Raw genomic sequence first — 27,559 nt, forward strand, 5'->3', positions numbered from 1 at the left:
CACCCATATGACTCGGAATCCAGCTGACAGAGGGAGGTCTACCACAAAATCCATGGAAATATGAGACCATGGCCTGAGAGGAACATTTAAGGGCATAAGTTGCCCGATGGGTAAGGAACGGGAAACTTTATGCTGTGCACAGACCTGACAAGAAAAAACAAACTCCTTAATGTCTTTAGAAAGACCAGGCCACCATACTGAGCGGGAGACTAATTCCAAAGTCTTAGAGGTCCCCGGATGCCCGGCAACTTTGCTATCATGAAACTCAGTCAAAACAGTAGCTCTCAAAAACTCAGGGACATAAAGACGACCAGCAGGAGTATTTCCAGGAGCTTGATGTTGAAGCTGCTTTAACTGGGTAAATAAATCTTGTGTGAGGCCTGCCCAAATGACTGAAGACGGAAGTATGGGAGTAACAGGACTGTTATTATGAACTGGAAGAAAACTGCGTGACAGGGCATCCGCCTTGGTATTCTTGGAACCTGGCCTGAAGGTGATAATAAACTTGAAACGAGTAAAAAATAAAGCCCAAGGAGCCTGCCGGGCATTCAGCCGTTTAGCTGATTCGATGTACTGAAGATTTTTGTGGTCAGTCAATACTGAAATGGTATGTGTTGCTCCCTCAAGCCAATGCCTCCACTCCTCGAAAGCCCATTTAATAGCCAGTAACTCCCGGTTACCAACATCGTAGTTGGATTCAGCGGAAGAGAATTTCCTGGACATAAAGGCACGAGGATGTAATTCTAGAGAGTCCGGATCCTTCTGAGATAGGATAGCCCCCACTCCAACCTCCGAGGCATCAACCTCAACAATGAAGGGCAATTCTGGGTTGGGATGTTTGAGGACTGGGGCTGAGACGAAAGCTTGTTTCAAGGCCTGAAATGATAACTCAGCTTCACGTGACCAGTTGGTAGGATCCGCTCCCTTCCTAGTCAGTGCCACAATGGGAGCAACCAGGTCGGAAAAAGAATGAATAAATCTTCTATAATAATTCGCAAACCCTAAAAAGCGCTGAATTGCTTTTAAGTTGGTGGGTTGCGCCCAACTAAGGATGGCTTGGAGCTTCTTTGGTTCCATACAGAATCCCCGAGGGGAAATAATGTACCCTAAAAAGGATACCTCCGTGACATGAAACTCACACTTCTCCAGCTTGGCATAAAGGTGATTTTCACGTAATTTTTGAAGAACCTGACGCACCTGGGTAACATGTTGTTCTATAGAGTCAGAATAGATCAGGATATCGTCTAAGTAAACGACCACGAATCTTCCAAGAAAATCACGGAGCACATCGTTAATGAGATCCTGGAAAACTGCCGGAGCGTTAGACAAGCCGAACGGCATCACCAGATACTCGTAGTGACCCGACTGAGTACTGAACGCCGTTTTCCACTCATCTCCCGACTTGATTCGGATGAGGTTATACGCTCCCCTCAGGTCAATCTTAGAAAAAATCACAGCCGAACGCAGCTGATCAAAGAGGACAGAAATCAGCGGCAGAGGGTAAGTATTTTTAATTGAGATCTTATTCAGAGCTCTAAAGTCAATGCAAGGTCTGAGTGATCCATCTTTCTTCTCCACAAAGAAGAAGCCTGCACTTAAAGGGGATTTAGATGGCCTGATAAATCCTTTCCCTAGGCTCTCCTTAACATACTCATTCATGGCCGCAGTTTCTGGTCCGGACAATGCATATAACCTTCCCTTTGGCAATGTGGCACCAGGAATTAGCTCAATAGCACAATCATAAGGCCGATGGGGAGGCAGAATGTCCGCATTGCCCTTGGAAAATACATCAACAAAGTCCTGGTATTCCACGGGAATGGGTTCAGGAATGGCAGCAGCTATTCTGACGGGAAACGTAATACATTCCTTATTACAGATGGTACCCCATTGTGAGATCTCCCCCGACTGCCAATCAATGATGGGATTATGAAAGGCCAGCCAAGGGTGACCCAGAACCACTGGAACTGCTGGGCAATGGGTAAGGAAAAACTCAATCTTTTCGGAATGAAGAGCTCCTACCGTAAGTAGTACAGGGGGTGTACAGAGGGAAATAACCCCATTGGACAAGGGACTCCCATCTAAACCATGCATGGTGATACACCTACCCAAGGTTAACTGAGGAATACCTAAGGCCTTGGCCCACGTTAAGTCCATAAAGTTCCCTGCAGCTCCACTGTCAACAAAAGCCGACACCGAAGAACTGAGGCTGCCAAAGGAAACTTTAGCTGGGACTAACAGGGAGTTACTCGAGGAGATAAGCTGCAGACCAAAGTGAACCCCCTCACAATTCACTTGGTCGAGGCGTTTCCCGACTTGTTCGGACAATTACGGGCAAAATGTCCCTTACCCCCACAGTACAAACAAAGACCAGAGTTTTGCCTTCTGGCTCTTTCTTCTGGAGACAGCCTGGAGAGACCCATCTGCATGGGCTCCTCTATGTCTTCAGGAATGGAAAATACACAAGGAGTAGACCTGACAGGTGCTCCTTTTTCAGCCCTCCGCTCTCTGAGACGACGATCAATCTTAATAGAAAGCTCCATGAGTTTATCGAGCGTCTCAGGAGCGGGATACTGAAGGAGACTGTCTTTTATAGACTCAGATAAGCCGAGGTGAAACTGACTGCGCAGAGCTGGGTCATTCCAGCCACAGTCGTTCGACCAACGGCGAAACTCTGTACAATAAACCTCTGCTGGATTTCTGCCTTGTCTGAGAGCGCGTAACTGACTCTCGGCGGATGCCTCCCTATCAGGGTCATCATACAAAAGCCCTAAAGACCCCAGAAAGGCGTCTACTGACAATAATGCCGGATCCTCTGCTTTTAAACCAAAAGCCCAGGTCTGGGGATCCCCCTGGAGCAAAGAAATAATAATTCCGACCCGCTGAGATTCAGTACCTGAGGAGATTGGTCTTAAACGAAAATAAAGTTTACAGGACTCTTTAAAATTAAAAAAACTGCTTCCTATCACCAGAAAAACGGTCAGGCAAGTGCATTTTTGGCTCAGGGACTACCCTCGGGGAAGTTCGCAAAAGATCTTCCTGCGACTTCACCCGAAGGGAAAGATCCTGAACCATCTGAGTAAGCTCTTGAATCTGGCTAACTAGAAGCTGGCCAGGATTTGGCCCTAAACCAGTGGGATTCATGGGGCCGACAATTCTTACAAAACTGAATAAGGGAAAAAATCAAACCCTGTTTAATTTTAAGTTTTGGTTTGGCCGGTAATAATGTTATGATTCCAGCACTCTGGTCTGAGGTGGTCCTATTGCAAGGACCGGAGCACTGGAACGGAATGCTGGGGAAGGGAGCGGGAATAGAAAGTAGCCCCTGGCGCCCTAACTCCATTGTCTCGCCCGTGTTGTCAGAAATCCCCTGCGAGACTATGGTTGCTTGAGCCCATGGCAGCCGCGTTTGAAGGGCGGATTATGTCTGCCCAACTCCGATGCCCCCTCAGGTCTTAATGGGAGACAAAGGGAAATCCGAGACAGGGTGATAACAAGGGGCCCTCTGACTAAACAACCAGGCCAGGGGCTACAAGCTAACTGACTAAACCTGAGGTATGTGCGGTAACCCGCCAGGGAAAAGGACAACCAAAATCCACTAGTCCGTACTCCTACCCAGCACCGCTGGATACCAGAGTGGATCTGTGGGAGCGGAATCCTCCGCAAAAGCTCCGAAACACAAATAATAAATGACAAATAATAAAGCGGCCCAAGCCGCAACACACGGCTACGCCGTGACTCACGAACACCACTGGATGTTCAAAAGGTGCTCAGTCAGGACTCCAGGAACAGATGACGACTTCCGAGTACAGGACAACTGAGAACAGGAACGACCGGATACAGCAGGACTGGAAACACTCACAGCAAACAGATTCAGCATGCAGGAAGCTATTACCGGCGTCTGTGAGAAGCCCAGGAAGTGTATTTAACAGGGAGTCCTCCAATCAGCTGTTTGGAGGCTGATTGGATTAGATGCCATACAGCTGCCAAGCTGCATGGCCAGGAAAACAGATATCTATTAATTAAATTGAACCCAGCAACGGGGAGACGCAGTCCGTAAGTGGCGTCCCCGTTGCTAGGGTCCGTGCGGCTCCGTGCGCCCGGCGTCTAGCGTTGCCAGGGAGCCGGCGGCTGTACGCGCACGGCGTCCCTGGTTGCTAGGCGCCGGGCCGCACCGACGAGCGGACCCCGGCGCCTAACAGCTAGGACTCTCTCTGGAATCAAATACACATTGGGTCGTCAGATGCCGGCAGCGGAATCCCGGCAGTGGTGGTGAGCGCAACAAGCCCCCTGAGGGCTTGCTGCGGTTGCCACGGGTTCTATGCCCACTCTATGGGTGTTGTGGACACCCACGAGTGGGAATAGTCCCTGTTGATCGGCATGCCGATCATCAGGATTGTGAGAGAGCGGGATGTAGAGGGAGGCTATGTGACCGGCGGTCTCCTGAGCGCCAGTCACATGACTACATCCCGTATTGTAGTGTGGGGTGTTTGGTGATGGTATTGCTGTAGTATTTGGTTGGTGGTGATATTATTGTAGTGTGGGGTGTGTGGTGACGGTATTGCTGTAGTGTTGGCAGTGGAAGCAGTAGTACTATAGTTCAGGGTTGAAGGTGGTCGTATTTCTTATTTTTTGTACATGGTAATTGCAGATGCAGAGTGAGGTTACTCTTCTGGGGTATGTTTTCTATGGGATGCATTCAATATCTCAGCTGTCGAGATCCCAGCGCTCAGCATACCGGCACCGGGATCCCAACCGCCAGGATACCGATACCGATTCCTCCTTTTGTGGTGTCCATGATACCCCGAAAGGAAGAATAAATAGCATGCGCGCATAGCGTGCCATTGTGCCCGCAGCATGGCGAAAGCAGCAAGCCTGCAAGGGGTTCTTTTGCGCTCACCCCGCTGCATGCATTCCGGCGCCCAGCATACCATGGTCGGGATTCTATATAGATACCAACCCATTTTCTAGTGTACAAGTCTGTTGATCATTGCCAATTGTAAAAACTAGTATTTCTTGTTTGAATACTTGTACAAATAGCATGAGTTTACCTTTTATTTCTCCTCAGGAAGCATTTGCATATGATAATATAGTGTAGCTTTAACTCTAAAGCTGGGTACACAGCAGTGACGTGCGGTGAAGTCTCTGGCTGGAGAGGCACACATGGGGGTGTAAAGGTGGGGAGGGGGTGGGGATTATGCGCTTGTTGACCCCAACCCTGCCTCCAGCATTCACTTACCCCAATCCCTCCGGCCTTCACTGATTCCTAGTCCGTCGGAGGGGTGTGTCTAGCACCACCTATTGGCATTCCTTTCTATTCCATATGCACCTTACCCAGTGGCGTCACAACCCAGGTGCAGGGGGTGCGGCCCGCACCAAGGCTGTCACCCTCAGAAGGGTGACACCACAGTGCTGGCTCTTCTACAGTGACAGGAGCCAGGTGCTGCATTGTGATAATCTCCTGCAACACTCGGCTCCTGTCACAGATTAAGAGCTGGCACTACACCAGCCTAGCCTCTGGGGGCAGCCAGCATCTCTGGAGATGCTGGACACCCCCTGGAGTGATGTAACATACCAGGGATCCCGCAAAGCTAAGCCTCCTTTTTTATTAAGCCATGGCCCTTTTTCGGGTGTCCGCGAAGAGAGAAATGTAATGGCAGCTTGGGCAAGTGTATAAATGGAGGTGTATTTATGGGGGGGGGGGGGGGGGCAGAGTAGAGACCCCTGAACCAATATACTAGTAGAATGTAATAGTATAACAATATATTGTATAAAAGCAGTGACTCTATGCCTACTACTACTACTACTACTACAACTACCAATAACAACAACACCACCACTAAGGGGTCTATTTACTAAGCCTTGGATGGAGATAAAGTCAACGGAGATAAAGCACCAGCCAATCAGCTCCTAACTATCATTATTCAAACACAGCCTGTGACATGGCAGTTAGGAGCGGATTGGCTGGTGCTTTATCTCCGTTGAATTTATCTCCATCTGAGGCTTAGTAAATAGCCCCCTGAGTACCAGCAGCTACTATTACTATGTACAGTGCCATATGGGCATGTATATTGTACTTTATGCCCCCCCCCCCGTGCCAGCCCAGGGTACACACTCACCCAGCACCAGCCGAGCCACATTGGATGGGAGTATCATGATGGGTGCCATCTATCTGACATCCAGATCAGCCACTGCACAAAGCCCCTGCACACTCAACACCTGCCCGTACGCCAGGCACTGCTGCTCTCCCGCACTGCCTGCTGCTTCTGTGTCAGAACATAATGCTTCCCCAGCAGACTCCACCATTATACTATACATACACTGCATAGCAACCCACGGCGGCTCAGGCTAGAGCAGCAGCAGTTGCAGTTAGTCCACATTGCAGGGGAGCACGGCAACCAAGAGGCACCGGCCTGCCAGCAAACAGTCCTGGAGTACCGGCAGACCAAACTTCCCCTGCGTATATTGATGTGGGACACCTGTGATTATCCCGGGCGGCTGCCAGCCGGGCAGTAATGCAGTCCTAACAGGCGGCAGCGGGGAGGGGGTAGTAATCGTCATCCGGCGTGTGTCAGTGGGGAGTGCCGGACATCAGGGGTGCCAGTCCGCTCCAGCCCCCCCTACCCTGTGCGCACACAAGTATATGTTCCCGCGGCTGCAAGCTCCGGTAAAGGTGGGGGTGGGGGGTTGAAATATTGGTACCCGGCGGCTGCAAGCTCCGGCAGGAGGAGGGGTCAGGTATCAGTACGCTGGCCAGGGAGAGAGCTGGTGATGCTGGGCAGGGAGAGAGACAGCTCAGTGCTGTCCAATCACGTCTGCCTGACTGACAGGGGCGTGCTTTCATTTGGCTGAAGACACGTCCCTGTCACTGAGGCAGGTCTGCTGGTGCCGCTTCTCATGATTTTTTGAATGGGCTTTTTCTGCCCTCAGCTTGGCCCCGCCCCCTGTCCGCCTCCAACCTCAGTCACTTTATCATTATCAGTGGGAGGCAGAGCTCTCACTGCCTCCCACCCACAATTGGCTCTTTTTGCACATCAAATAGGATTGGAAAAATACAAAGAAGATATTTAAGACATAGAACATGTGTTATAAATATCTTCTTTGTATTATATTAAACGTTATGACAGGTGAGGCACTGCCTCTCCTGCCTCCCCTGACTGCACGTCCCTGGTGCACAGTCACTCTGGACGATATAGTGATGGTTTTGAGATCTGCGATTGATCACAATTACCATTGTATAGTGTGTCCCCTCAAATCCAGTCCCATTGCATTGTCCTAGTGGATTTGCTGCATGTTCAGTGGGATGATTCTACAGCCAACACATTGTTGTTGTTACATACAGCATTTAACGATACATCGCACCATCGTACAGAGGATCATGCAATGTGTACAGCAGTGCGATGCATTGTTACATCCCATTGGCTTTATCGCTGGGTCACACCGTCGTTAGGCGTGTACCTGTTGTAGGTTAAACTCTTGTTTTTAGATAAACGATTGTTGTTAGTAAAAATCATGAGAACACATGGTGAATTCTTAGCAGGATAAAAGGCATTGGGGAAAGCAGTTGGGCAGCTTTCTAAGCCTTTTCAATTTATTCGTTTAGTTTCTAAACAGATAAGCTCTATTATTTTTAATTATTTTTTTATTCTGTTCAGAACATGTGACATCATGACAGGCTGAGGGGTCGGGGCCACCAGGACCAGAAAAAAAAACTCTGTCTGAAGCTCGGGGCCACTCTGCAGCAGCTCTATAGGGAAAATGATTATTTTCATTTTCTTTCCTAACACTCCTGCACATCTGTGCTAATGTGCTCTCTCATCCAGTCCTTCTCACCACGGTGGTGGTGACTAATCTCTGCGGAAGCCTCAGTTCTGGACAGCAGAAGCACATTTCTGTTTATTAGGAATAAGTACTCACTCATCCAGCCGTTTACGGCCATACTCCACAGGAGACGCCTAATCTCGTCTGATCTTGGAAGCAAAGCTCTGGAAGGCCTGGTCAGTACCTGTTTGAGAGACTGCCAAGGAACACCAGGTGCAGTAAACTTGGCTGGAAAGCAGAAGGAACATTCCCTTTATTGTCTTTCTTTTCTTCTTTCAATAGAACCAATAGTCCCATCCTTATAAATTTTATAGGCCAATATTAACATCTTCTCATAAACTTGCTGTGTCCGCAACACCACCTCTTTATGGTTTAATCTACTATCTGTTGGTCATTACTAATTTCTTATGAACTCAGCAGATTATACACTCCTGTCTAATCCGCTGCATTAAAATGCCTATGGTGACACCACTGTCAGACATCTATACAGATGGTGGATCAACACCACATTAGGCAACAAACCTTTGAATCTATTGGTGCTTAGATTAACCTACGGGATATTACCATAGGAGACTTTAGCTACCCACTCGCTGTTAGTGGACAGCTACTCCTGCGATTACATACAATAATTTTTTCACCTTGTCAGTATTTACTGTTCATATTACCTTGGTATTTATTTATATATATATATATATATATATAAATAAAAAATTTTTTTAGAATACTGTATCTTGATTGTTACACCATATTTTACTTGATCCTAAATAAAGGTTACATTTTATTGTCTCATTTTTTCATAAAGAGTGCCCCAGCACAGAGTCTTTCTTTCTTCTTTTTTTCCTTTTTATTTTCCAATGTAAATTTACTGGCTCTGGGAGCACCACCGACGGTATATTCACACATCAGTGTTATATTTCCAATGTCGGTCACGGACATTTTTACCTTTCAATAAGGTCTTGTCTGTTATCATTTACCAGTGCGGAACACCCTCTTTTTCTTTTTTTTTTTTCCTTATTCAATACATAATAATAGCCTTTCGAAGTGTACTATGGGGGTCATTCAGACCTGATTGCATGCTAATTTTTTTTGCAGAGCTGCGATCAGGTCAGAACTGTGCATGCGTATGCACCGCAATGCGCAGGCGTGACACATGAGCAGGGCCGGATTAACAATGGGGCGGATGGAGCTGCAGCTCCAGGCCCCCCATTGAAAATAGGCCCACAGCCCGCAGCAGTGAAACCCCATAACCGCCGGCATTACAATGAGTCACAGTGACTCACTGTATGTCACAGTCGCCGCCAGCAGTGCACCTCACCCGACGCCAGAGAAGGTACCGTAGTGTCTGTTTACATAGAAATCCCAACTGAAGTGGGAGGAGGGAGGGGTCGCTCTCCTCTCGAGCACCTCCCCTCCCTAGACTAGTAGCGGTGCTTCTGTCTGTGCTGAGTGACGAGACTGCCCGGCTGCCAGGGTGGAGGAGGAGCCACTCTCGTCTCTACTCACAGCTCCTCCCCCTCCAGACTAAGTGCAGCTGAAGAGGATGGGCCGGATGGATGGGGAGGAGGGGCCTCCCTCAATCTCTCCCCTTTCCCACTAGGGCTCAAGGAGCTGGCTGGCCTCGGAGGTAGGATGCCACCTGCCCCCCCCCCTCCCCCTGGGCCAGGCAGTTTAGCTTCCAGACACACAGCAGCGTGGTCACAGGGGGCGGGGGTTTAGCTGGGGGCGGAGCCATCCGGATCACAGTATAAGGCAATATACCTATGTATATTGCCTTATGCTAATGCCACTACAGCTGCTGCTGACATTAGGGCTGTACAGAGGCTGTGGATGATACACTGTGCATGTGTGAATGGTGATTGTACCATTCTGTAGCCTCTCACTGCTGTCACTCTGCTGCTGCTGTTCTCCAGGATTACATGGACAGCTAATACTGTAGCTGGCCACTCCCCTGGGACCAGCCACCAATGCTCTGAGCTCCTTTCCAGGCTAGTCCCTCCCCTATTCTGTCTCCCATGCGGCACTATTTTAACTACATCCCGCAGATTGTAACACTGTGAAGTGCAGTGTGCATAATACAATAAGTGTAAACATACTTATTGTATTATGCACACTGCACTTCACAATGTTACTTATACCCCTTTTACACCGCCAGCTAGTAACACGGGTTATTGCACATGAACGTGCATAACCCGTGTTGCTGGCTGGTGTAAAAGGGTCGAGTTGGAATAGTCCTGGTCGAGCGACCCAGTATTCCAACTCGTGAAGTTTGCGGGGTTGAACACGTGTTCAACCCCGCAAACTGTGCAGTTTAAACAGTCTATGTGCGGGTGGCGTTTGGAGATCATGTGATCTCCAAGCACCGCCCCCGTTGCATCACCAGCAACGTCATCATCCCAGCAATATGCCGGGCTGATGACTCCGGTGGGAAAGGGGACTGACGCGGGTCGCAGCCGGGTAGCACCCGTGCCAGGCTCCCGGCAGCGACCCGCGATTTGCGGTGTAAAAGGGGTATAACTCTCTGAGCAGCTGGATGTGAGTCCAACAGTTAACAGTTATTAGATATGTATAGAGAGGAGGAGCAATGGCGCAGGAACGCACTAGGGAATGTAACACCGGAAGTGCGGGTGAGCATGCGCATTACGGTGGAAAGCTTAGGGAGAATGCATGACGTTCCTATAGGATATAGGAAGTGCTGGTGAGCATGTGCAGTGCGACGGAGTGCACACACGGACACCCGGCTGCCAGGTGTATGATTTGATTAGATTGAGATGGCTTAAGTGGTGTCCTGCGCACAAGTCACTGTTTTACTGACTTCTGATGTATGGCTGATTAACACTCTGTTGCATGTCTCTAGCGACCCAGGAGGGGACCAAGGTTGACAAACTAATCTAAGTATACGGATGAGATGGCATTGATTTGCATATTGGTTTTATAGTTGCTATGATAATTATTGGATCTCAGAATCTTGCAGTTTCTTTTACTGGGTGGTGATGAAGACAAGTTGATTCATTAAATATGTAATTTAGTGTAAAGCAACTGTTGGAGAGTGCCCTCTTGATTTAATCTGTTCTGCGGCTGCAATGGCGTTTTTCAGTGAGCATTTTGAAGGCTGTAAATAAAGTAGTGCTTCTTTTTTGAGAAACACACACACACACACACACACACACACACACACACACACACACACACACACACATGAAGCACTTATTTTCCAGGCTGTCGGAATCCCGGCGGTCAGGATACTGATGCATTAGGAATCCCGACCGCAGTCCGGAATCCCCACTCGTGGGCTCGACAACAAGGCCCAAAGCGCGGCGAGTCCACGTGCGGATGCGCTGTGCTCGCCTCCAGGATCCCGCCGACTAGGGGGGTGGGGCACACTGATGCATATACTACTAGGGACACACTCCTTTTCAGTGACCATGACCCCTTTTTTGGTGCGCTACAGTGCTCCTGTTTCATTTCCCATACCCCTACTTCAAAATTCCCATTTTGACAAGCACTGTTAAGTGGTTGAAGGTAGGCACTAGCTATGACCTCCATGCCACACCCATGGCACAGGCCACACCCCTATTTAGACCACCTCCACCGCAGCACTTGTCACACCTCCTACCAAGGCACACAATAGGCCCTTCATAAATTTCAGCTCCAGGCCCATGTGGACCTTAATCTGGCACTGCACATGGGTACGAAGCGGATCATTGCTGTGTGATGGGTTTTACAAAGAATCTATTTGCACGGCCATTCGCAAGAAGATCAGGGAGAAGGCGTTTGTGGGTGGCAACTGACCGTTTTCTGGGAGTGTTTGGAAAAACACAGGCGTGTCCATGCGTTTGCAGTGCGGGTGTCTGATGTCAATTCCGGGCCCGGACAGGCTGAAGTGATCGCAGCGGCTGAGTAAGTTCTGGGCAACTCAGAAACTGCACAAAGTTTTTTTGTACAGCTCGTCTGCACATGCGATCGCATACTTGCACAGCTAAAATACACACCCCTGTAGGCGGCGACTATCTGATCGCAGGACTGCAAAAAGCTGCTATCATGTCTGAATGACCCCCTGTGACGCCTCTCGCACCAAGTTATTCAGATAAATACAGTATCTTTAAATCATGAAAGATCTCTTCTAACAAGAGCAAAGATCTTAAGGTGCATACACACGATGCGATTTCACCTCCGATATGGACTATATAGTCCATATCGGAAGTAAATATAGTGCATATCGCACCTTGCGATGCTGATGCGCGGTCCCACGGGATCGTCATAGCAATGAAATGCAGTGGGTGCAGGCAGGGGCAATACTGTCTATATCGGAGGCTCATGCCTCCAGCATCAATATAGTCAGTATCAGCCGTCGCACGGGTCGCACTGTGTGTACGCAGCTTTAGAATGATCACTGTGCTAATGCTCACTAAGAGAGTTAATAACAATTTGGTGAGGTGCTACCTACTCCTCCGTATTAGACAACAGCACAAAAACAAGAAAAGGAGAGTGGTTACGTAGGTGCACTCAAGACCGGACAAGATTATAAAATTATACTTTTATTGGTATGCATTAAAATTTTGCAATAGTAACGGAGGAGAAAAACAAGCACAGGCAGGACACATGGATGGCAATGGTGTATTTGCAGTTCCCAGAAATATTCTAAACATTTTAATTATTGCTAGATTTTTACAGATACGTTGATACATAGCTGTCTTCCTGATGTGGCTCCTTGTGCTGGTGGTGTTGGCCCTCATCCTCCTGTACAGATGGTACAGACAGAGTCAGATACTGGAGAATCTCACAGATAAATATGTCTTCATCACCGGATGTGACACTGGATTTGGGAACCTGTTGGCGAAGCAGCTGGACAGACGTGGAATGAGGGTTCTGGCTGCTTGTTTGTCTGATAAAGGAGCTCAGAACCTGAAGAAGGAGACCTCCAGCAGGCTGCAGACTGTAATACTGGATGTTACTGACAGTCAGAGTGTGAGCTCTGCTGCAGAGTGGGTGTCTAGTATTGTTGGAGACAGAGGTGAGTTCATGTTTTGTTGTTAAACCTCCTAGCGGCTGAGGATTGCCCAGTGTGTGCATCAAATGTACAACATTTTAACATTAAATCTTGAAATAAAGACTAAGAGGCATGTATTTGGCAGACAAATTTAGGCTATTTACAGTATTTAAATAAACTACTATGTATTAAATCCTGAATAATAAAATGAAATCAAAAAGTATGATGGCACCGAAAGAATGGCTATAAACAACCCTAACCCACAGTACAAATCCCACTCTATATCAACTGAAGAAAACCATCTAAAACACGGGTGTAGTATGGTATGCCGGCTGTCGGGATCCCGGCGCACAGCATACCGGCGCCGGAATCCCGACCGCTAGCATACAGACAGCGTGGCAAGTGCAAATGAGCCCCTTGTGGGCTTGCTGCGCTCGACATGCTGCGGGCATGATGGCACGCTATGCATGCCATGCTATCTATTTTCCCTCCAGGGGGGTCGTGGACCCCCAAGAGGGAGAAACGGTGTCGGTAAGCCAGCTGTCGGGATTCTGGTGCCGTTATACTGTGCGCCGGGACCCCGACAGCTGGCAAACTGAAGACAAAAAATGGGTATCCACTCAACCTCCTTTTTGACTACCCACCCAAATGGGTGATGAGGCTGCCCCCGTAAAGGTGGTCCAGCAGATGTATAACAGTCAACGAAGGTGAGCGCACCCAAGTAACCAACCACCAATTGACCTCCAACCAATTTCCTAATCAAAAACAGGTAACTTTCCGTTCTTTCCTGCCCTAAAATAGCCGACGAAGACTACCCACATCAAAAGTTTCAAAACGCAACAAAATTAAGGAGGTAGGGTGAGAAGATGAAACAAAATAGGCTGACCCAACCCACTAACCAACTCAAAATACACTAACACCCCCTTCCTCAGCCCCTATAGGACAAGAATCCAGCACATGATGCCACCTACAGGCCCGCCCCCAGCCTATGAGGTTTAACCCACTACACTCGTATTCTGTCATTCTGTTCTCCATTTATGTATAAAAAAGGCAAATAACAGAATTTCTGTAACATATGAAAATTCAATAGGAAGTCAGTTATGGTACAGGCTATTCACAAGTTAATGTTTGAAAGCTTCAGCAACAAACTGAAACTCCAGATTTGTCATTTGTATCTAGCGGGAAGACAATAGAGAAGGGTTCATAAATGCCATATTGTGCTCTTGAATCACAGCAATTATTTAATTTCCCATGACTAAAACTCCATTAGGAGAATTCCAATTAGTTGTACAGTATGTACTATACATTACCCACATAATTCCTCCTCTGTCCTCAAACAGACTCTGTGGTCACCCTCATTCATTAATGGGAATCATCTCCTATGGAGCACTTCATTAAACATGACATACTTTCTGGATCTGCTGTACATGTTGATCATTGCGGAACATTTAGCGGGTTTTACAGACCTAGCAAAGCACATTTCAGAAGATGCTCTGGTCTGCTAGATATAAATTGTTTTAATTAAACCTACATTATGGCTGAGATGGCTCAGAATGTTGGCGCGAGAATGTTAACATGCTCTGAACATTGACATTTGACATATTCAACATGTTGGCATTATGTATGTCAACCATGAGAATGTCGGCCATGGTATCTAACACTAACCGACTAACCCTAACCGCAGGCACACCCTAACCTCAGGCTAACCCTAACTGCAGCCTAACTCTAACCACAGGCTAACCCGAACTGCAGCCTAACCCTAACCACAGGCTAACCCTAACTGCAGCCTAACCACAGGCTAACCCTAACTGCAGCCTAACCACAGGCTAACCCTAGCTGCAGAAGGAGCCGGGCAGGGGCAGAAAAATCAAGAAGGATATCTCTTCACAAGCTGGGACTGCTTCCCATAGGTTAGCAGTGTGGAGCGGGGGCAAACGCCATCTGAAGAAAGCAAATGCTCCCGCAGTCAAGCTCAATTTTTTTATTTTTTTTTGGAGCTTGATGAATTAGGTCCCCATAGTAGTGTACAGGGATGCTGGGCCAGATCGGGAGTGAAAGGTATGCAGAAGATCTCTGTGATATCTCATGCATAACCTCCATGATGAATGGCCCCAAAGTCTAACCCTTTATGACCTACGTTTGACAGACGCCTCCTGCTGCATATAAAAGAGGTTTCTCCCACAGTGCTATTTAGAACAGATAGCCATTGATTCTTCTGCGTTGGAAGTTCTCAGTATTTATTTTATGTAAATTTAAAACAAATAAAATATAAAATAAAATATAATACAGTACACAATAAAACACAATCAATTGCCTGCTCCTTGTTTTAAACACCACACAGTACTTTAGTGCTTGCTAGAAACTTTCCAAATCTTCTTGCATAAATGGCATATGGCTGCTGCACAGAATTCTTTTTTGACACAATAGGGTAAATTTACCAAGATGGGAGTTCTATTTAAGATGGGATGCTGCCAATAACTACTAATCAGATTCCATGTATTATCTTCTAGAAGGTGCTAGATAAATGAGAAGTAGAATCTGATTGGTTGCCATGGGCAGCATCCCTTCTTAAATAGAACTCCCATCTTGGTAAATTTACCCCTATGTGTCTTTTTACTTTCAGTCCACTCTACTTCTCCGGCTGCTATTTGAAATGACACATTGGGGGATATTCAATTGTTTGAAAAGTCAGTTGGGCGTCTGTTCTTTTCTATGTAATAGGAAAAAACAGACACCCAACCGACTTTTCAAATATTTGAATTCCCCCCATTGTGTCCGTACGTTTGCAACAAATGGGCCAAATGTAATAGAGTGAGAGTTTCAGAAAGTGAGAGATTTGGTAAGATTTTTCAGTTTTTTTTAAAGTGGCAATAATTTACACTGCAAAAACCAGGCTGATCTTGCTGTGTAAATGATTGCCACTTTAAAAAAAAACCTGAAAAATCTTACCAATTCTCTCACTTTCTGAAACTCTCACTCTATAACATTTTGCCCAATATCGATAGTTTAAATACAACTTAAGTGCAGTCCTGCTGTTGCACAGCTTTGATATTGATGTAATTAGAATCTCCGCACTGTTAAAAAAAATCCAGGGACTGGATACTGAGCTAGTTATAGATGTAAAATAGTTAAAAGTCCCATGTTTTTGTATGGTTCTGGATCCGTAGTTAAAGTTAAACATGACAGTGTGTAGAGTTCATATTTATAGCCCAGCAATAATTCTCTCTTTCAGAGATCAATGGGGTCCATAAGAAAAAATGAGAAAAAATTGGCTTAAGGTACCTTTAGCTTTTGGTCATGGTAGACCCAGTAATGTTCATAGCCTCCGCTCCATTATGCTGCTTCTCCATTCGGCATCCCCTCTGTGAAAAAACGCTCCTCCCTCTTTCCTGACCTTTGTGCCTCCGGTCTTGGCAGTGGATGTGGAGAGAAGCATGCAATGGTTTTCCGCTGACAGTTACGGTTGCGGTGCTTGCTCCTTCCCGCTCTCTTGCTAAAAACAAACTGTGATAGCAGGGGGCGTGTCCAACATGTTTTGCCCAATCAGGGCTTCATCAGGGTACCTTATCAAATATATCAAAGCTGTGCAACAGCAGTACTGCATTTAAATTGTATTTAAACTATAGATATTATGTTGCAAACGTATGGACACAAAGTAGGTCATTCTTCAGACCTGGTAGCACGCAGGCCATTTTTTGCACTGCTGTGACCAGGTAATCGCAGCCTACAGGGCAGGGGATTAGGGCTGTTCAGGGCTGCAATCGCTTGTGCAGAGAGCTGCACAAACAAAAAGTTTGTACAGTTTCTGCACAGCTGAGCACTTACTAACCCGTTGCGATAATCCGGCTTGGAGATGACGTCAGGAACCCTCCTCTTCAATGGCTGGGTACGCCTGCGTTTTTCCGGACACTCCTCAGAAACGATGAGTTGCCGCCTGTCAATCTTCTTGCGTTCGCCGCTGCAGATGGCTTCTTCGTTAGGTCCGTCGCTCCGTGGCGACGCCCATCGCCGGCAACTGATGCACCTGCGCATTGCCGTCCGCGTGCATGCGCACTTCAGACCCGTTCATACGGCTGCAAGAAATTGCAGCGTGCGAACGGGTCTGAATGACCCCAATGGGCACACCCATTCTGTTTCTGCTGACGGGCGTCTTATAATCATTTCAGCTCACTACCCTTGAGGTAGCGAGGGTGCCCTAACCCTTTACGCAGCTAAACCTGATTACTATGGGCGTAATATGCGCAATGACGAGGATCACTTTAGAAAAGAGATAGGGCATGATATATCATTTGAATACCGCCCAATGTGTCATTTCAATAGTGGACAGAGTAAAAAGACACAATCAGCGGGATGTAATGCCGTTCGAGTACGGCGACCCTGCGGGATGCCGGACGAACTCAGACTTTTTTTAAAATGGGCATTCACTTACAAAGCATGCCTTATAAGTGATTGCCCCTTTAAAAAACATCCGAGTTCGGCCGGCATCCCGCAGGGCCATTGGACTCGTACGGCATTACATCCCGCCGATTGTGTCAGAAAAGAGTCCTGTGCAGCAGCCATATGCCATTTATGCAAGAAGAATTGGAAAGTTTCTAGCAAGCACTAAAGTACTATGTGGTGTTTAAAACAAGGAGCAGGCAATTGATTGTGTTTTAGTGTGTACTGTATTATATTTTATTTTATATGTTTTAAATCTACATAAAATAAATACTGAGAACTCTCAACGCAGAAGAATCAGTGGCTATCTGTTCTAAATAGCGCTGTGGGAGAAACCTCTTTTGTATACGTGCAACACCTGTGGGGATTACAGGTAAATTTATCCTATTCAGCAGCCATTTATACAGGGGGAGCATCACAGGTTTTCTAAACCTATACTTTCCCTCCTGCTGCAGTAGTAATCTGAGCTGTGTTCTAGGATGCAGCATCAAATCATTTGTCTACTTTACCAGTGTCATCACTGGGATACACTGGAAACTTGCAATGGGTCATAAAGGGTTAATTTCTTTAAAAAATTAAATTAAGTGATGATGAATACGCTTCTAAGAGTGTTTCCCTATGACAGGTCTGTTACTGTATCACTGTTTGTTCCTAACAAAATGTTCTTATTGCTGTATATTATAAAGATATCTTTTTAACTACTATAGTCCCTCTTACATCACTAACCTCTTCCTTAATACATTTTGTAGGACTGTGGGGTCTGGTAAATAATGCTGGAATTACTGGCCCAGTTGCTCCGAATGGGTGGCTGAAGAAGGTTGATTTTATAAAGGTTCTAGACGTGAATTTACTGGGGATGATTGATGTGACACTGACACTGCTGCCGCTTGTCAGGAGAGCCCAAGGAAGGATCGTTAATGTTGCCAGTATTCTAGGCAGAGTGGCTCTTATTGCAGGAGGTTACAATATCTCCAAGTATGGCGTAGAAGCATTCTCTGACTCACTACGGTAACTACAAATTAGTTATGTAGAACATAGAATTAATAAACAAATGTGATTGATATCTCTAATGCAGGGTACACACATAGCGATGTGTCCAGAGATGTGTTCTGAGCTATCTAGCACAGAACGCTCAGCACACATCTCTCCCCCCGCTCAGCACACATTGCGCTGTGTGCTGAGGGAGATGGGGGATGGGGAGGAACGCTCATTTCACCCAGCGGTGAAGTGAGTGATCTAACTAGATTGTGCCTGCATGCAGGCCAATCTAGAGTCAGCGATAGTTATGCACGGGCCGTGCTTCGCTATCGCTATGGGGCATACACATGGAGAGATGTGTGCTTCATCTGGTCAGATTGCTTAGAATTTAAGCACACATCGCTACGTGTGTACCCTCCATAACACAGACATACTCAAAACGGGATGCATACTGTTCGTCAATTCAACAGTCACTACAGTATGTCGACAGGGACTTTGGCCCTCATCCCGAGTTGATCGCTCGCTAGCTGCTTTTAGCAGCAGTGCAAACGCTAAGCCGCCGCCCTCTGGGAGTGTATCTTAGCTTAGCAGAAGTGCGACCAAAAAGATCGCAGAACGGCGTCTAAATTTTTTCAAGCAGTTTCTGAGTAGCTCCAGACCTACTCCTACCTTGCGATCACTTCAGACTATTTAGTTCCTGTTTTGACGTCACAAACACGCCATGCGTTCAGACAGCCACTCCCCCGTTTCCCCAGGCACGCCTGCGTTTGTATCTGACACGCCTGTGTTTTTCAGCACACTCCCGGAAAACGGTCAGTTACCTCCCAGAAACGCCCCATTCCTGTCAATCACTCAGCAGCCAACAGTGCGACTGAAAAGCATGCATGATATGTACCAAATTAATAACAGCTATGCACAATAGAAAATACACCATAGTCCTGTGCAGTATAAGGTAACATATGAATAATATATCATTCAATTGCACAGTCTGGGACCTGGTTCCTAGAGGAGGAGGCAGGGCCTCCAGCAGATGGCCCCAATGGGGGATTGCCCTGTAGGGCCAGTCCAACCCTGAGGGTGTGTGTGTGTGTGTGTGGGGAGGGGGGAGGGGGGGGGGGGGGATTTATTGTGTGCTGATAGGTTGACTGTGTGTGTGGGAGAGGGGTGGATTTATTGTGTGCTAACAGGGTGAGTGTGTGTGGGGAGGGGTGGTTTAATGAGTGCTGGCAAGGTAAGTGTCTGTGTGTGGGGGGGTTAATAAGTTCTGGCAGGGTGAGTGTGTGTGGTAAACTTATTGAGTGCTGGCAGGATGTGTGTTGGCAGAGTGAGTGAGTGAGTGAGTGAGTAGGTGTGTGTGTGTGTGTGTGTGTGTGTGTGTGTGTGTGTGTGTGTGTGTGTGTGTGTGTGTGTGTGTGTGTGTGTGTGGGTGAGTGGATTTATTAGGTGCTGACAGGGTGTGTATGGGTGGGTTTAATGAGTGCTGGCTGGGTGAGTGTGTATGTGGTGGGGTTTATTCAGCACTGACGTTGAGTGTGTGTGTGTGTAGGGGTGGATTTACTGGGTGCTGCCAGGGTGTGTGTATGTGTATTGAGTGCTGACAGGGCTAGTGAGTGTGTATGTAACAATTCAATGAGTGATGTGAGCTGTTCTGAGGTAACTTACAGGCTTATTTATTATTTAAATTAAGGTTCAAGTGCAGCAATTTTGAAGTTTAAACAGTCGCATATGTGGCCCGTGAAGTATATCGGGTTGTGCATCACTGGTTAAAAGAAAACAACTAATATTTAATTGTTTACAATGTTACAATGGGCTACAACTTAGTAGTAGTAGTAGAAGTAGTAGTAGAATTTTGTACATTTCCCAAAACAACATTAGACAATTACATGTATTTAAAATTTTCCTAAGTCATAAAAACAAAATCTCAGCAGTGTTTATTCTCAAAGGGGCAGGGTTTAATAATCATCCATGAGATGAGTTGATTGCACCATCTGTGATTATTTTTGTAGTGTACAACTAACATATTTCTGCTTTTAGGCGGGAACTTAGCGATTTTGATGTTAAAGTTTCCATAATTGAGCCAGGTGGTTTCAATACTGCCATAGCCAACCTGCCTTTGTTTAAGAAGAACTTGAGGGAAAAATGGGAGTCTGTGCCAACTGAGACCAAAGAGATATACGGAGAACATTACTTAAACAAATGTAAGATTTTATTCAAACTAATTCTCAATTGCATTGAAGGAAGACTGAAATCAAGTTGTTTACTTGCATGAGAAATGAAGAATGTTATATTAACCTGTTAAAATTTGCTCATTGAATATTACCAAGACACCATGGGGTAAATTTACTAAAGATTGATTTTAGATCGATTTTAAATCGATCAACTTTGACAGGATCAAAATTTCATATTTACTAACAGACGATTTTAAAATATATTTTAAAACCAATGTCGATGTTGAACGTTTTTATTTTTAAATCCAATGTCGATATTGAATGATTTTATTTTTGTAGTCTAAAGTCAGTCGGTTCTTGTCAGTTCCATTCGAAATCGACTGCAAATAGACATAAAATTGACCAAAAATTGACTGCCACTGATTTTCTATTGGAACACATACCACATGCAAGAAGATGCTGGGGTTCTGCTAATTTTGGTTTGCAGTGTCCCATAAGCTGCAGCCTGTCACTGTTTGAGGGTGTCGACAGTCAATAGGTCAACAGGATAGAAAGATCGACAGGGTCAAAAGCTCAACAGTTAAATGATCAACATGGACTTAGGCCAACAGGGTCAAGAGGTCAGCATGCAAATGGATGACACAAAAAAGGTTGGCACGTAATTTTCCCTGCTTTTTACGGTTAGTGTTAAAGTCAGGGTTAGACACTTGGGGGAGGGTTAGGGTTAGGCTGCTGGACAGGACAGTTAGGTAAGGTACTTGGGGGACAGTAAGGAATAGGCTGTGGAATGGGATGGTTAGGGTTAGGTACTAGATGGGTTCAGGGTTAGGCATTAGAGGGAGGGCTAGAGTTAGACACTAGGGGAAGTGTTAGGGTTATGCACTATGGGGAGGGTTAGGCGCCAGGGGTTGGGTTAGGGTTAAGCACTAGGGGTGGGTTAGGATTATGGTTAAGATTAGGTTTAAAATAATGCAAAAAAGATGTTTCCACCTTTTTTATGTTGACCTTTTGACCCTCTGCATGTTGACCATGTAACTGTTGAACTTTTGGCACTGTTAACCTATCGATTATCGACCATCTGGATTCAACTATTTACTGTCTGTCTAGACCAGACATTCCCAGCCTCTGTTCTCTTACAGTGCAGGTTTAGTGATATCCAGGGAGATCTGCTACAATCATTGGGCTGATATATATGCAGTCATTCTCATGGGTGTAATAATAAGTATTATAATTTATAATGCTTATTATTACACCCATTACAGTGAATGCTTATTATTACAGCCACTAGTTTGACTGCACTATATATCAGTGCCTTCCCCTCGCTCCTCATTGACTGTAGCAGCCTAGCAGGTCCCTCACAGAAATATAGAATTTGACCGCAGATAAGAACCACTTGGCCCATTGACAAAACTCTGCGTGTGTACACGCACACACTTACACACAACATGCTGGGCTGGACTGGCCATCTGGCACTTCTGGCAAATGACAGAAGGGTAGATGGCCTGTTGGGCTGGTCTACCCACATAGAGAGTCGGGTTGGCTGTGTGCAACACAGCTTCCTGGCTGTCTGTTGACCCCTGCACCCTGTGGTGCCTAGCTTACAGATAGATAGGGGTGTGCTCAGGTGTGCATGCACTAACATACTAGGGCTGTGAAGCAGCCCTGTCTGTCCCTGACAACATGCAACAACCAGTGTAAATTACACTAGTAATCCCTGCACTCCCAAGATTGTGAATAGCAGCTGCCAAGTGCCGATAAAATGAAGCAAGTCCTCAAAAGTGTAAAAAGTTGGAAGTGATTGTTTGATTGTAAAAGGAAATACATTTAATTTTGAAAGTAAATATAAAATGAAAAAAAATATTAAATAAATAAAAATATAACCAGAAGCGTGTACAAAGTACACAGTAACTGCTCAGGGTTAGTAAGGGAGACACTGCAGCGATCATTACCTTTCCTTAGTCGTAGCAGATTCTGCTGGGGTCTGGAGTGTGTCAGTCACTAATTCCTGAAGCCGGGGTCTGTACAGAATACAGCAGGTCTCCTTGATGTGGTGCTTCCTGATGCACAGGAATCGTGCTTCCCTCTCACTTTACGGCGGTGTTGCGGCAGTAGCTAGCAAGCGTGCTGGCCAAAGGCAGTGGTCAGCAGCAGGCCAGTAATAGTAGCAAGCAAGCAGATGGGCAAGCATGTGGGCGGGCCCCTGGGAATCTCTGAGCCCTAGGCACCCGCTTGTGTTGCCTAGTGATAAATTGGCTACTGAAGCCACCTGTGCTCAAGCATGGATATCGATAAACCTGGACTGTTAGTATACCTTGAGGACTGAGGTTGGGAATGCCTGATCTAAACACTGTCAATCTTTTAATCCACACTCCCTGAAAAGTAGAGAGACACCCACACCAGAGCCATCGCAAAGGCACAGCAACTGCTTTCACAATCACATTGCACATGCAGATCTTATAATCATCAGCTCAAGTAAATTAATGGCCATGCAGCATGGCAGCCTAAACACTGACACCAGAGCCACGCTGTTTGAGTACGGATTTGCAGATGCAGCCAGTGACAAGCCCCCGAAACAGCCAATCCCCCATTAACACCCATAAATGTTGCCTGTCTGTCAATCACTCTGCATGAAGGTAAGTGCTGCAAGCAGCATTGCTAAAATTACCAATAATCTCTTAATTGCAAAAACATCTGCAAAGTATCCGTCATTTTTACTTTTATAGGCATCATAATGAAGGTTTCGGCAAGAGAATGTATTTTAGAAGTAAATGAAATGCCTGTCACTAACACTAACTAGTCTATTTGGTCAATTTTGTGTTCGATTTTCAATCAATATTTAGGACGATTATACAAACCGACTGTTAGTAAATCACTGATTTGCAATGAGTCCTATAAGAAAACATTGGTGTTTTTCCGGTGTTCAACTTCGAACGCAAGTTGATGTTTTGGATGATTTATGCCAATTTGCTAAATATACCAAAATCTGTGGAAATACACAAAATCGGTCAAAATTGATCTTCAGTACATATCTTCTCTAACAAACAAGACAATATTGACCTGTACAGCTAATGATATTTACATATTTAGAGATAAGTATAAACAACATTCTTCACCACTTTAGATGCGCTGCATTACTGCTAAATCTGGACTGAAACTAAATGCATTTGATTCCAACAATCTTATGAGGCTACTCAATGTGTAAATACAGTACAGCAGATTGCATGAGTCAGGAAATGTAGTGACTTTGTTTACTGTCACTAGGCCTGTGTTGTTATTACTTGTTTACAACAGTAGGTGGCAATATAAGGAAAGGAAGTCAGGTCTGTTTCAATTTAGCTGTTCTTGTTTGTTAACTGGATCCTGAATTAGATGTTGACTGAGACTGTACTGGGTTGCAAATTGAAGGGGCTACCATTGTCATTGGCCCATCAATGGTAGGCAACCCTTACTGGAAAACCTGCAATGGTTTGAGCTCTTGATGGTTTGCATGTGTGCCAAGCAGACCTGCAGTCTCAGTTATGCTAAACTATCTCTAAAAGTTCCACATAACCAGCAGCGGCATCCCGACACTAGTGCTTAGGGGGTAGCAGCTAGGGCTTACCCTAGGGGGGTTGGTGACTACATTTAACCCTCAGCGAGTGGCAGCTAAGGCTAACCCCCCCTAGTGCCTAACCCTAACCCTCACCCATAGTGCCTAACCCTAACTCTCTCTCCTCCCCCCCCCAGGCCCTGACCCTTAGCCTGAACTCTGATACTCACCTTCTGGATGTCGGCTGTCAGTGATCCAGCACCTGTCTCCTGAGTGGTGTCTCTATTTTAATTGCATTTCATTTTTGTATCACTTTCTCTATAGCTTCGGCTTCCTAAATACTAATTTATTAACACTATAGTTTTTTCACTGGTATGCTACGCTGGGCTTTCTGGCTTACGCTGGTGTTTTGGGATGCCACACTCTGCACCTAGATATAGCGCTAGGGACCCCAAATATACAGAGATGCCTTGATGCGGCTTTGGGTCTTATTCACACATTTGCGCAAATATGTGTAACGAAGATCTCTGAATTCTGTTATCAAGTGGAATTTATATCTGGTTACGGTTATCATTCAGGGTGCTGGGGGAAACAAATGCCTTTTTTTCTTGCTTAGAAATACCCCTCCCTTTCGAGCACCTGAATGATATCACTAAGCTAATTGAGCATCTACCAATATATATGTTTGTTGTGAGAGGCAGAGAGGTTCCTGCATTAGGAGGAGGTGCAGGCCCTGACATGCCACAGGGAGCATTATGGGGTTGCTCCAAGGTAGGTAGCTCTTAGCTTAGACATATTGTAGTAAGGAGCCATTATCATGTGGCTCCTTGCTGGTTAATCTTAGACCCAGATTGGGGTAATGGAGGTATGAGGTGTGGTGCCTCTGGACTGGCTGAGCTGGATGGCCTTAGTGTGGCATACCTTTACATTCTATTAACACTTTTCACATTAATTTCTTAACACTATTTCTCTATTTTAATTGCATTTCATTTTTGTATCACTTTCTCTATAGCTTCGGCTTCCTAAATACTAATTTATTAACACTATAGTTTTTTCACTGGTATGCTACGCTGGGCTTTCTGGCTTATGCTGGTGTTTTGGGATGCCACACTCTGCACCTAGATATAGCGCTAGGGACCCCAAATATACAGAGATGCCTTGATGCGGCTTTGGGTCTTATTCACACATTTGCGCAAATATGTGTAACGAAGATCTCTGAATTCTGTTATCAAGTGGAATTTATATCTGGTTACGGTTATCATTCAGGGTGCTGAGGGAAACAAATGCCTTTTTTTCTTGCTTAGAAATACCCCTCCCTTTCGAGCACCTGAATGATATCACTAAGCTAATTGAGCATCTACCAATATATATGTTTGTTGTGAGAGGCAGAGAGGTTCCTGCATTAGGAGGAGGTGCAGGCCCTGACATGCCACAGGGAGCATTATGGGGTTGCTCCAAGGTAGGTAGCTCTTAGCTTAGACATATTGTAGTAAGGAGCCATTATCATGTGGCTCCTTGCTGGTTAATCTTAGACCCAGATTGGGGTAATGGAGGTATGAGGTGTGGTGCCTCTGGACTGGCTGAGCTGGATGGCCTTAGTGTGGCATACCTTTACATTCTATTAACACTTTTCACATTAATTTCTTAACACTATTTCTCTATTTTAATTGCATTTCATTTTTGTATCACTTTCTCTATAGCTTCGGCTTCCTAAATACTAATTTATTAACACTATAGTTTTTTCACTGGTATGCTACGCTGGGCTTTCTGGCTTATGCTGGTGTTTTGGGGTGCCACACCCTGCACCTAGATATAGCGCTAGGGACCCCAAATATACACAGACGCCTTGATGCGGCTTTGGGGCTTATTCACACATTTGCGCAAATATGTGTAACGAAGATCTCTGAATTCTGTTATCATGTGGAATTTATATCTGGTTACGGTTATCATTCAGGGTGCTGGGGGAAACAAATGCCTTTTTTTCTTGCTTAGAAATACCCCTCCCTTTCGAGCACCTGAATGATATCACTAAGCTAATTGAGCATCTACCAATATATAGGATTCCGGCATCAGCCATATGATTGCAGGCATCCCGACAGCCGGAATGCTGAACATATCCTGCTCCAGAAGCTTGTAAAAGGAACAGTATGCTGCCTCCTGAATGGGTTGGGAGAGTCACTCTTAGCTCATTACAGCTGGAAAGAAAGGGACATCCAGACAGAGGATAGGACTTCTCTCCTGTTTATTTCTCCTGCAAAATAGAGGATATAGTCTGAGATGTCAGCACTGATTATAAACCCCATCATCCTCATCCAAGGTCCTTCTATGTCTGCCCCCCTGATCAGTGGTGGGTATAGCTGGAGTGAAGAGAGCTGCACAAAAACATAGCTACCATAGTTGGAGAAAAACTATTGGCCCTCTGTCATTGATTGAAAAACCATCAGCCATTAACTGCAAACCAGATCTTACAGTGGTTTGTGTAGAGGCAGGTAGGGTGATGATATAAATCTCCCATTTTTTCATTTAAAAAAAAAAATCAATATTGTAGAGAGCATTATATCTATCAAAGTATGTGTGTGACAATAAGTATGAGTCAGCGGGTTCCGTCCAGACAACAAGCTCTCTTCCCCGTACAGTTCGAGAAGCCTCCACCCTAGAATCCTTCAAAAATACACTAAAGACTATTTACTCAAGCGTTTCACTACTGTCTACTGTTAAGCTTGTTTTGTATTTTGAGCTGTAAAGACAAATGTAAAGCACTTTGAGTCCTATAAGGAGAAAAGTGTTATATAAATATTATTATTATTATTATTATTATTATTATTATTATTATTATTATTATTAAAATGTGCAGAAGTACACGTAGACTGAGATTACAAGTTTGGTAAAACTTTGGTGGCAACTATGATTACCCCAAATAGGAATGTAAACAGACACCGAATAATCTCTAGATCATTTTTTAGTAATGGCCCACCAGGAAACATAAGTGTCACCGCAAAATATGTGTTCCCAAATATCTGAAGGGATACTAGATCTTTGTAAATGAAGCAAAGCTGCTGGGGCATATGGAGAAAATAGGACATCTTCCAATTCTTTATAGTGAACTATTGTGTTATAAGGTATGTTATCAAAGTCCAATGAAAGCTTTATTTGTCTCAGCAGAGTCATTCCTGATACAGTAAAGTAAAAAAAATGGATTTAAATAAAAGAGTAAATGAACTTAAAATAATGTAATAAAGTAGTGTAAATAAAAGTGGTTCCTCGATTTCTCACAAAAATCAACAAAACAGTGGATTAATGTTACACTGATGAAGGTAGATACAAGCCGTGGGGACCTATAGCTTTATCTTTTGAACTGTTGTCTGTTTTTCTATCCCAACTTACTGTATTTCCATTATCCCATCAGAAAGAAAGATAAATTAGTGCAATTTTGTTTCTGGATCATTCAGTAGCGATAATTCACAGAGGTATAGAACTAGTGTATTTTTAAGTATTCCGTCATATTGTTGTTGTTCCCAATGTCGACACTGTAATGTCAAATGGTTCTGGATCTTGACATTCACAATGGGCCTAATTCAGACCTGTTCGCTAGCAGGTGATTTTTGCACTGCTGCGATCAGTTAGTCGCCGCCTACTGGGGGA

At 45.3% G+C, this 27,559-nt stretch overlaps 1 protein-coding gene and 1 long non-coding RNA gene across 4 annotated transcripts in view; one reads left to right on the plus strand and one right to left on the minus strand.

Annotated features, from left to right (window-relative positions):
- The window catches only part of LOC135050686 (uncharacterized), a 40,663-nt gene extending 33,841 nt beyond the window's left edge, over positions 1 to 6,822 (minus strand). The window contains exon 1 of the long non-coding RNA XR_010241742.1: positions 6,117 to 6,822. This is a non-coding gene — a long non-coding RNA (uncharacterized LOC135050686). The remainder of the gene's footprint in view (positions 1 to 6,116) is intronic.
- Positions 1 to 27,559, plus strand: part of LOC135011660 (retinol dehydrogenase 7-like) — a 132,593-nt gene that overhangs the window by 60,094 nt on the left and 44,940 nt on the right. For 2 of the 3 annotated variants that reach the window (XM_063952478.1, XM_063952479.1), the window contains 3 exons: positions 12,480 to 12,829; positions 17,992 to 18,250; positions 20,255 to 20,418. In XM_063952478.1, the coding sequence (XP_063808548.1) occupies positions 12,517 to 12,829; positions 17,992 to 18,250; positions 20,255 to 20,418 (736 nt within the window). In that variant the 5' untranslated portion in view covers positions 12,480 to 12,516. The remainder of the gene's footprint in view (positions 1 to 12,479; positions 12,830 to 17,991; positions 18,251 to 20,254; positions 20,419 to 27,559) is intronic. The other variant, XM_063952480.1, reaches the window with a different exon arrangement.

The sequence above is a fragment of the Pseudophryne corroboree genome, chromosome 2 (genome assembly GCF_028390025.1).
Source record: "Pseudophryne corroboree isolate aPseCor3 chromosome 2, aPseCor3.hap2, whole genome shotgun sequence".
NCBI lineage: Eukaryota > Metazoa > Chordata > Amphibia > Anura > Myobatrachidae > Pseudophryne > Pseudophryne corroboree.